A 10,905-nucleotide genomic window follows, 5' to 3' on the forward strand; every position below is an offset into this window, starting at 1 on the left:
CTGATTTACCTGCATGTCGGAGTTGGTGAAGCTGCAGGCAGACAGGTAGTTGGTGTGCATAGCAACAGACTTCTTTTTGGCCGCCATGTTTTCGTTTTTGTCAAAGGTCAGTGGGTACACGGAGCATTTGTTATCCAAGCCACTAGCACAGGAAGAAAGACCAAACATCAGTACAGGCCAGTACGCATTCTCGTTTACAAGATGCTTTGGCATAAACTTCAAACAAAACTGTTTCCTTTAGTGGTATCGTCGATTGTAACCTTTCCCCCAAATTTTCTTCTGAAGATTTCCAAACCCACAGGGAAATCAGGAGAATAAGGAGTACCATAAACACCCAGATCACCAACTTAACAGTTTGCCACGCTGGGACAAACTCACTCCCAACCGTGTGGATGCAGGCGACAAGTATGACATCTTACTCCTAAGCATTTCCATGTACAGATTTACATATGTGAAAAATCTGCACACATATAAATCACCAGAGCCCTGGTGGTGGCGTAGTGGTTACGTGTTGGGCTGCTAATGGCCAGGTCAGCCGTTCAAAACCACCAGCCACTCCCGGGGAGAAAGAAGGGATTTTCTATTCCTGTAAAGAGTTACAGTCTTAGAAACGTACAGGGACATTTTCACCCTGCCCTATAGGGTCGCTACGAGTCAGCGTCGGCTCAATGGCAGCAAGTATGTATATGACCATGATGAGAGCTGAGAAGATGGACACCATCTAACAAGCCACCCATCTTCACTCACACCCCCTCTACCAGCCGCCCCCGCTCCTACCCCACCACCCTGTTGTCTCCAGGTTCAAGGACTCAAGCAAAGCTCACACACCACATTCTGTTGTTCTCGCTCTTTAAGCCCTTTGCATCCGGCACAGACCCGCCCCTTGTTATTAAGGTCCATGACAGTGACGGAGACTTGTGAGGACTTGGGTCAGTTGTCACCCACTCTGGATTTGTCAGTTTCCCTTAAAAAATGTGATCAATATGCATAAAACAAAACATCTGCCATTTCAACCATCTTCACAGGGCCGGTTAATTGGCATGCCTCTGTTTATCATGTTGTTAAAGTTTAACAGTTTAGGTACCGACACGACAAAGGCATCGGTGTAGCTCTTTCTTGTGGCGATATTTTAGGTGGCTTCACGGGACCTTTGAGCCATTCTGGGTGACGTGAATGTTGGCTACTTGGTGGAGGTGGACCGCCACATGTCTCCACTGGTGAAGGAGATCTCTCCATCTGTAATCAGCTATTTCCAGTGTGGTCTGACACTCTGAGGTCAATGAGACTATATTGTTCTCCAAGAACCTCCAATCCAATGGCTTTGGCAGGAGGATCTTTGAATAAAATTAATTTGGGGGGGGGCGGGGGGGGGCATAGAGCAGTGATTTCCTAATTTGTTCATTCCTTCTGTATTTGTCAGCTGTTCTTTGTCTGTCAAGAAGAATTCCTCCCTTCTCCCAGGAATGCTGTATGTCCATGGGCCCTTTTGTACCTGCTGTTAATTGTGTTATCATCCATGACTGTAATTATTCTATTTGACACTCAAGTTGCCTCTGATTTGGACAGCAGAAGCTTTTCCTAATCAGCTCCCCTTTGCTTTATGATAAGACCTCCCTGGTCCTTGAGCATCTTTTGCTTTCTGAAGCACTTCCCCAACCTCCACCCCCACCCCCAAATCCTCAGCTCACTTACTCTCTTTTCATTCTTTTTATTTAGAAATCGTTTTATTGGGGGCTCCTACAGCTCTTATAACAATCCATACATCCATTGTATCAAGCACATATGTTGTCATCGTCATTTCTATAACCTTTTCTTTCTACTTCAGCCCTTGGCATCTGCTCCTCTTTTTCCCCCCTCCCTCCGCCCCCCTCCATCCTCATGAAACATTGATAATTTATAAATTATTTTATTTTCATACTTACATCATCCGCTGTCTACCTTCCCCCACGTTTCTTTTGTTTGTTCCCCTGGGGTGGGGTGGGGTGCTGGTACATGTTGTTTGTCAATCATTATGATCAGTTCCCCTTTTCTCCCCTGATCTCCCCCTGAGGGGTTTATCTGTCCTGGATTCTGTGTGTCAAGAGCTCTTATCTGTACCAGTGTACATACTCTGGTCTAGCTGGATTTGTAAGCTGGGGTCAAGATAGTCGGGGGTGGGGGGTGGGGGGTGGGGCGCAGGGAGGAAGCATTAAAGAACTAGAGGAATGTTGTGTGTTTCATTGGTGCTATACTGCACTCTGGCTAGCTCATCCTTTCTTTGTGACCCTTCTGTGATGGGATGTCCAATTGTCGACATTCTGATCCCCCTCATTTGAACTCAAATGGTTGTTTGTTTTGGGTCTTCTGATGCCTGATACCTGATCCCGCTGACACCTTGTGATCACATGGGGTGGTGTGTTTCTTCCATGTGGGCTTGTTGCTTCCCTGCTAGATGGCTGCTTGTTTAACTTCAAGCCTTTAAAACCCCAGATGCTATGTCTTGAAAAAGCTGGGCACCATCAGCTTTCTTCACCACATTTGCTCAAGCACCCATTTTGTCTTCAGCGATTGTGTTGGGAAGGTGAGCATCACAGAATGCCAGGTTATTAGGAGAGTGTTCTTGCGTTGAGGGAGTACTTGAGTAGAGGCCCAATGCTTATCTGCTGTCTTAATACTTAACCTACAAATATATGTACATAGACTTATCTCCCTATCATTATATGTTTTGATATTTATGTACATATTTACATATGTACATGCTGATGTTTATGCCTCTATAAATGTCTTTGCTTCCTGGCTCTTTCCTCTATTTCCTTTTACTTTCCTTCTGTTTCACTCTCATGTTCGACCTTCACTCAGCTCTCAGTAATTCTGCTTGGCTACACTGCACTTGATCGAACCCTTTTAGATCTCTTGTTGTTCCCTTGTCCTCTTGCTCCGAGGAGCCCAGCATCCTTTTAATGGAGAATAAGACATAAAATGAGGTTCTTCTTTTGAGGTCTTGTGCAAACTAGGGAACACTTTTGCCACCTCAGCTGCTTGGGGGTATAGGTATACATCTGGACTTTATTTCCCAATGGTTAGTCATGGCTAGCTTGTTTGTGGGTGGTGTGGATGAGGATGATTGTACTTGGGCTATGGCGATGGATCTGTGTGAGTGGAAGACCACCTTCCTTGAACTCTGACGCTCCAGGCTCACTTCCCTGTAGTTCCGTTGGCTGTGTATCAGATAGGGTGGTTTGCACTGCTGGGAGAGGGAGAACCTTCACAGGGCGGTGCATGTGACTTTGACTCTCTGCTTCAGGACCAAACTCATCTTGTGATCTTGGTCAAGCTTCTTACCTTTCTCTGAGTCTTGGTTTCCTTACCAACATTCACTGCCACCCAGCCCATTCCACTCAGGGTGACCCTGTAGGACAGAGTAGAACTGCCCGTGTGGGTTTCTGAGGCTGTACAGCTTTATGGGAGCAGTCTTGAACTGGTGACCTTGCTGTTAAGCAGTCCGACGTGTCACCCACTATGCCACCAAGTCTCCTCTCGAATGGAGTCAATTCCATCCACCGAGCCAAAGAGTATGCAAAAACAGTTCAGAATGGGACTTGTCACACAGTAGGTCTTCTTGTTTTATTTATGGTCCCCTCCTTGTTTCACACCCAAAACCAAACCCAAAACCAAAGGAACCCACTGCCATTGAGTTGATTTTGACCCACGGCGATCCTGCAGAGGGTTTCCAAGCCTGTAAATCTTTACAGGAGCAGACAGCTTCATCTCTCTCCTGCAGAGGACCTGGAGGGGTGAGTCACTGGGCATTGCAACGCCTAACCCGCGCGACACAGAGCTCCTTTGTTCACCACAGGGTGGGGGTTAAGTTGGTCTCAGTTCTCAGGGGCAACCTTGTGAGACTGAGCTCCAGGAGAACAGAACAAGCCACAATCTTCCAAGTAATCTTGCTGCTCTTGTCACTTAATTTAATCAAGCACATCCCTTTTAATGGCTGTATAGTATTCCATGTATTGGGATGTATTAAAAATTTTTTTGCAAAACATATTTTTTTCTTTTTGGTATACGCTGAACAATGCTACAATGCATGTTATTAACCATATAAGTTATTAACTATAAGGCTCCCCATCATAGTTTGATCATTCCTTTAGAATAAGGTCCTAGATATGGAATCACTAGACTAGATGTCACACACTTTTGATACAAATAAGCAACTTGCTTCCCAAAACATTTGCACCAGAGTAGTCCTGTCAACAGCATCTGAGAGCAGAGGGGACAGGTGTGAAACTTATACTAATGCTGGCTTGTCATAAACAAGCACGGGGAATTTTTGTGGTTTCTCCTTCTTTGATAATGGTCAGGGAGGAATTGAACACAGTGCTTGAAAAGTAGACAAGAGTGACAACCAGTTCTTGTTTGCTGGCTTTGGCCGATAGAAGCCCCTACTTACCCACAGGCAATGGCGCATCCCGACGGGGCGTAGGCACACGCCATCACCCACGTACAGGGCATGGTGACCGCGTGCTCCTGAAACACAACATCCACTGTTGACAGAGTGAAGGAGAGACCCTGCTGCATGAGGATCTTGACATTGAGCTTGTCCAAAAGAAAAGCCCTAGAGTCCCTACCAATGGATCACAGATTTAGGGGAGAGTGGCATGGGGCAGAGAACACCAGCTTGACATGAGGAGGGGACCCCGTCTCCCCTTATCCAACCCAACCCTGCCATGTAGTCTAAGAGTTCAAATCCTTAATGGAAAACAAAATACAACCGAACAAAACTCTCTGGAGTGTGTCTTTCCCCTTCGATGGTGTACAGTGAACCCTCGCCACTTCGCACTTCGACTTCCGCGGCTTCACTCTATCGCGGTTTTTGCGTAACAGCACATGCTCTGTCATTAGTGTCACTGATTGGCTCATACTGTACACGCTTGATGCCATAAATAATATAATAAATAATAAATGATAATTGTAACATCCAAAATGTTTTCCTGTATTTTCCCTTTTTCGTTTAATAAATTGGGTAATACGAGTGTAATGGTGACTAAAGGGTGTTTTTTCATGTCCTCTATGCTCTAACTACGAAAATATTTGATTTACAAATAAGGAATCCTACTTTGCGGAATTTCATTTATCACGGTAGGGTCTAGAACCGATTAAACCCGATAAACGAGGGTTCACTGTAATTCCTTTCTTCTTCCTCGGCATCAGTACTCTCCTGTTGCCATGTACGTCCGAGTCTTTTTTCGGATCTAGAATTTTCCTCATTTACAGATTCCCTTTTCCATAACTCCATATTCTTGAGTGACGTCTTATATGTTTGTGACACGTGTGTTGATTTGTGTGTATGAGCCTTTCTCCCCTGGGGGCCCCAAACCACTTCCCGGACAGCGATGGCAGGGGCTGGGAGGGTGGTCTTGAGAGGTTCTCCTGGATAAGAGCAAGTCCTTAAAACGGAAGCACTAAGAACCAAGGTGTAGCAGCAATCCCTGGTCTCTGGCTGGTGGCTGAGTCTCTCATACAGACAGATAGATAAACAATCAACTACAGTCATGTTCCAAAACCTTGTGGGTCTGTGGACGTATTCTGAAGGGTGGCATGCGCCTTGGCCCTAGCTCCAAGATCCAGCAAGATGAGTGACCCCACGTAGGATGGCCACTTCTCCTTCCTTGGTTCTCCTCCTCCATCTCTGAAGTGAGGGGGTTGCACGAGATGGTCCCTAAAGCCCTCGCACATGCTCATTGGCTCGCCTGTTATGAGCTGTCTGCTTTTGTGGGGAAACACAGGCTTCAATGCTGCCTACCCAAATCCCATTGTCATTGTTTTACAGCCTGTTAGATGTCAAGAAATGCCACTTCAGGGAATGAGCTTGGTGTGGTCATGATATAATCGTTTGTCAATTTGAAAGGATTCAGAGTGAAGGGGTGGAGTCTAGCCTGTCAATCAGGTCATAGCCAATGAGGCCTCTGTGTGGGCCTGGCCTCCTCCTGAGGATTCTGGGAACTCCTGTCTTCCTCCATGGAAGCGGGAGACACACACGCTCTCTGCTCATTCCTTGGGAGACATCGCAGCTGAAAAGACACATGGAACTACACTAGTGCCCTGAGTTGGAGAAGCCACGTGGAGACCTCTGCTAGCACTGAGATGCTTACAATGCCACTGGATTCACAAGACTTCCCACCCACTAGCCTGTGATCTTCCTGCATTCGGCATCATTGCATGTGTTGCATGAGTCTGAAGAGGACTTTATAGATTGGTATCAGACATAATGGGCTAATATCGGACTTAGGGACTTGATCTGGACTGGGCTGGGATGTTTTCCTAATATTCAATTGCTCTTGTATATAAAGCTCTTTCTTATACACATCTGAGTCTCCCTGGACTTTTTTCTCTAGTCTCTCCAGACAAACACACTCGAGGTGGCCACTCTAAACACAGGTCACCCCCAGATCCCCCTTCCTTACAAGCCATTCTTCACCGGAGACCACCAGGGGAAACTCCCACAGCTCTTCAGAGAGCAGGCAGTCCACACTCTGCACCATGCTCAAGTGTTTACGGAAGCAGCGGGGCCCCTGTGCACACTAGAGATGCTGAGGGCTTTGAGGAGAGGAGGCGGCTCCCAAGGAGATGGGGCTTTTGAAAGCCCTTTGCAAATTGCTGCTATCTTTTTTATTGGCCAGGTGTTGCAGGATTTGATTGCGTAAAATGGTCCTGGGTCTGCACTCCTTTCCATCACCTGACGGTCGCCTGCCACGACACGCCCAAACACTTTCAGAAAGGTCGAGTGTCCAGTGTGGAACAGACCCGGTGCTCCTCTTTGGTACGGAGAAAGGAACACTTCCTAAGTAAATATTTAATACAAAATATTCTCAATTGAAAGTGCCAATGTGACACAGGCATGCCCACCTACACATGGATTTTGGCTTTTCTCTTCAGTCCAGGGTGCAGAGCTAGATCTAATTGGGGGCCCTGCATGCCCTGGCCTGGCATCACAATGGCTGCTTTTCTAGTTCAGTTTTATGACTTTGCTTTGTATATTTGGAAGTGGTCATTAACTACTTGATAATTAAAAATTATTACATCTAAATCCCTGCGGAGAGATCCCTGCGGTCCCACTGCACCTTCATCTTCCTCACCCCCTCAGTCGCCCACCTGGACACTGCTATGGACTCGGGTCAGCCAGGGGAAAGAAAACCAGGAACTCCGCCCACTCCCTCGTCACTCAGGAGGGAAACCGTGAATCTGGTCGCACGTGTGAGTCTGAGCTCCTTCCCGGGCCACGCACCTCCTTGGTTTAGTGGTCTCTCCACTTAGGGGGGTTCTTCCTGGGGAAAGGTGAGGCTGTCAGCGTCCATACAGGCCACAACCTTGGAAACCCCTGGGGCGGTTCTGCTCCGTCCTCTGGGGTGGCTACGAGTCGGACCCGAGGCGATAGCAACGGATGTGGCCCTACACTGTCCTCTCTGGGCGCGATTTCTCAGCACGAGAGGAGACCACGTTAGGAAGGTCTGGCCCAGCTGTTCCAACACAGAAGAGCTTTCCCATGACCCGATGTCCTCTAGTCGCAGACTGACTGACCACTGTCAGCAGCGCTGGGAGGGGTGGCAGGTGGAGGCTGGGTTGCTAGACTAACAGTCACTGTCAGCTCCTGTCCAGTTGGCCCTCCATGTGTGGCGACCCCGTGCGGCACCCAGTAGCATCGCTCCATAGGGGCATCATCTTTACAGTAGCGGTTTGTCAGGCCTTTCTTCTGCGGAGTGGGTTCGAACGACCAACTCTGAGGTTAGCAGCCTCTGCTGGGATTCCTAGAGACCTCAATACTACCCAGAGGAATGCCTTACCTTGTTCGTAGTGAAAGAATCCCACACGATCACCTTCCCATCCTGGAGGGGGAAGCAAGGGAAAGAAAGTTGTCAACAATGCCCCCAGGGAGCTGCCGAGAACGACACGTAAATGCTCTGTCCAGCTGGGCACTGTGGAGTGGAGTGTCTTGCTAAGGAAGGGCCTCCCACCGGTCCTCACCCAGGCCACGGGATTTTCAATTGCTTCCTGTGCAAGTGAAAGTGGGACACTGAATAAAGAAGAATCGATGTATTGGTACTGGCGAAGGGTATGCAAGTACCACGGACTGCCTAAAGAACAAACCAGTCTGGCTGGAGGAAGTACAGTCAGTATGTCCCCTAGAGGCAAGGACAGTGAGACCTTGGAAAAGGACGCCACACTAGGCAGCGAGAACCAGGAAGCTCTGTTTACAGGGTGGACTGACCCAGGGGCTGCAGCAAAGGGCTCAAACATAAGAACACGTCTCAGGATGGTGTGTCACTCTGCTGTCCCTAGGGCCAATGTGGGTCGGAACCGACTTCACGGCACCTGACAACAACCACCACCTGCCCTTGGAAAGGAGGGCAGTGAGCAGGGACTGAATTCTCCCGTCTGCCTGCAGGCTCAGTTCTCACGCCACATTCCTTGTACGGTTGCGATTGCAGAAAGCAATGCTCAGAGGCTTCTCTCATATGATTCCCGCCCCCCTTTTTTCATTTATAATCCAAGCACCAATTATCGATAAGCTTCCCTAGCACCCAAGCGTCAAAAAGGGGTATATTAGTTTCCCAGGGTGGCCATAACAAGATACTATCAATAGGGTAGTTCAAAACAACAGAGAGCTAGTGTCTCACATTTCTGGAGGCTGGGAGTCCAAGTTCAGGCTGAAGCCCAAACCGGGAGTCTGCAGGGCATGGTCTTTGTGAAGGCTCTAAGGCAGGGGTCCTCAAACTTTTTAAACAGGGGGCCAGTTCACTGTCCCTCAGACTGTTGGAGGGCCGGACTATAGTTTTTAAAAAAACTATGAACAAATTCCTATGTACACTGCACATATCGTATTTTGAAGTAAAAAAACCAGATGGGGCAAAAACACCCCATGGGCTGGATAAATGTCCTCGGTGGGCCGCGTGTGGCCTGCGGGCCGTAGTTTGAGGACCCCTGCTCTAAAGGGTGGTTCTAGCCGCCTCTCCTCGTAGCTTCTAACACCCTCAGCCATGCATTGGCTTGTAGCTCTAGCTTCTTTCCACCACCACCTGGCCGTGGCCCCTCTCTCTTATTAGATGGCACGGGGACTCCCCACTAACATCTTCAAAGATCCTATTTCTAAACAAGGGCACATCTCTAACTACCAAGGGTTAAGACTTCAGCATATCCTTTGGGGGTGGAGACAGAATGAAATCCATGCTTATTGGTAAGATAAACCTAAAATTACCCTGAGCTCCCTGACAGGTAAATAATGCTCTCTTAGCAGTCGGTGTAAGATATGATAATAATAATAATTTATAATTTATTAAGGGGTCATGAGGATGGGGTGGGGGTAGGAAGGGGGAAAAAGAGGAGCTGATACCAAGGGCTCAATAGAAAGTAAATGTTTAGGAAATGATGGCAATATATGTACAAATTATGCTTGATACAATTGATGTATGGATTGCTGTAAGAGCAGCAAGAGCCCCTAATAAAATGATCTTTTAATAAAAATAAAATGAATCAATGGTCTCTGTTTTCATTTTCTCCCTCATCATCCCCGCTCCCCCTCTACCGGTCCACGTGCCCAGCAGCACCGGGAAGGTACACAGCACCCCCTCTTCCGTGCCCATCTCTGGCCGTGGACAGCTGTGACGGGGAGCTCTGTGGGCCTGAGAGGACTCTTCACGTTTACAGACAGGACAGCTTCCCCCATGGCCATTTCTCACCAACACTGAGAACAGCGTGTGGTCCCCACCTATACTGTGGGGGTCCCCCTGTGGGAAGCCCATAGCAAACCAGTGCCACGCCATTGCCACAGACGACCTGCCGTTCACTGTGACCTCCTGGCTCTGAGGGAGCCGGACGTTTTGGAAGCCCTTCAGTCGTGTGGACTGGAATCTGGTGAGTGAGGAGGGAGACCCGGCTGGAGATGAGCGGACACACGGGCCCGGCTTGTAGTGCACGGCAGCTGGCCTCCCCAGGGTCCAGAGCGATATTCCCTATGAACAAGCTGCAGGACCATGGGCCCTGACACAAGGTCAAGCTCCCCAGGTTCTTGGGCCTGAGTTATCTGACTAGATGGGGCGGGCAAGGGAAGCCTTGAGCCTGGGCGGTGGGGTGGTGGCACCTTGGGCTGGTCACAGCAAGGTCAGCCGCTGGAAATCGCAAGGCTCCCGACTCTCGTAGAGAGTTAACTGTCCTGGAAACGCACAGGGGTGGTTCCACCCTTTCCTAGTGGGTCGTCGTTATGAGTCAGCATCGACTCAGTGCTGGGAGGGGTGTTTTTTGTTTGTTTTCCACATAAGTCTTTAGTTCCAGAAAGCAGAGCAGGAGCCAACGTCTGCACGTGGGGGTCCTCCACACCCTGCACCCCCTCGTGCTTGGTAGGTGGTGGTAGCGGTGGTCCTGAGCCAGTGCTTCACCCTGCAGTGTGCCCCGTCAGTGGCTTCCTCCACCCCACAGTCTGCCGGCCTGTCCCCACCTCCCACCCCTGTGTGCTCTGGAGAAAAAGGGGGACAGGCAGCTATATAAAAATATAGATGCCCATCCCCCCTGCGGCAGTTGGATAATTTTATGTCAACCTGCAGATGTATGAAGGTGTGGGAGTGGACTAAAAGCTGTCAATCAACTCATAGCCTGATGCTGTCTCCTTGGAGGCGTGGCCTTCTTGGAAGGAGCACCGGGGTCCTGTCATGCGTCCAGTGGACCCTTGGCACCACACGACTATGCACCCACTGGCCTGTGATCCTGCCGCATCCTGCATCATTGCATGTGGCTGTGTGAGTCTGAAGAGGGACTTAGGGACTAGTATCAGACTTATGGACCTGAGCTGACCTGGACGGATGCTTCCTGGATATATAATTCCTTCTTGATACAAAGCTCTTTTGTGTACAGTGAACCCTCGCCACTTCACGCTTC

General features: G+C 48.9%; 1 protein-coding gene across 1 annotated transcript in view; it reads right to left on the reverse strand.

The window, feature by feature from the left end:
• Nucleotides 1–10,905, reverse strand: part of GNB5 (G protein subunit beta 5) — a 20,875-nt gene that overhangs the window by 4,844 nt on the left and 5,126 nt on the right. Inside the window, exons 2-4 of the mRNA XM_030884510.2 lie at nt 7,821–7,862; nt 4,430–4,506; nt 10–142 (exon numbers count right to left, since the gene is read on the reverse strand). Of these exons, the coding sequence (XP_030740370.2) occupies nt 10–142; nt 4,430–4,506; nt 7,821–7,862 (252 nt within the window). The remainder of the gene's footprint in view (nt 1–9; nt 143–4,429; nt 4,507–7,820; nt 7,863–10,905) is intronic.

Source organism: Echinops telfairi, unplaced genomic scaffold, assembly GCF_000313985.2.
Source record: "Echinops telfairi isolate 266 unplaced genomic scaffold, ASM31398v2 ScPeMD7_8;HRSCAF=38, whole genome shotgun sequence".
NCBI lineage: Eukaryota > Metazoa > Chordata > Mammalia > Afrosoricida > Tenrecidae > Echinops > Echinops telfairi.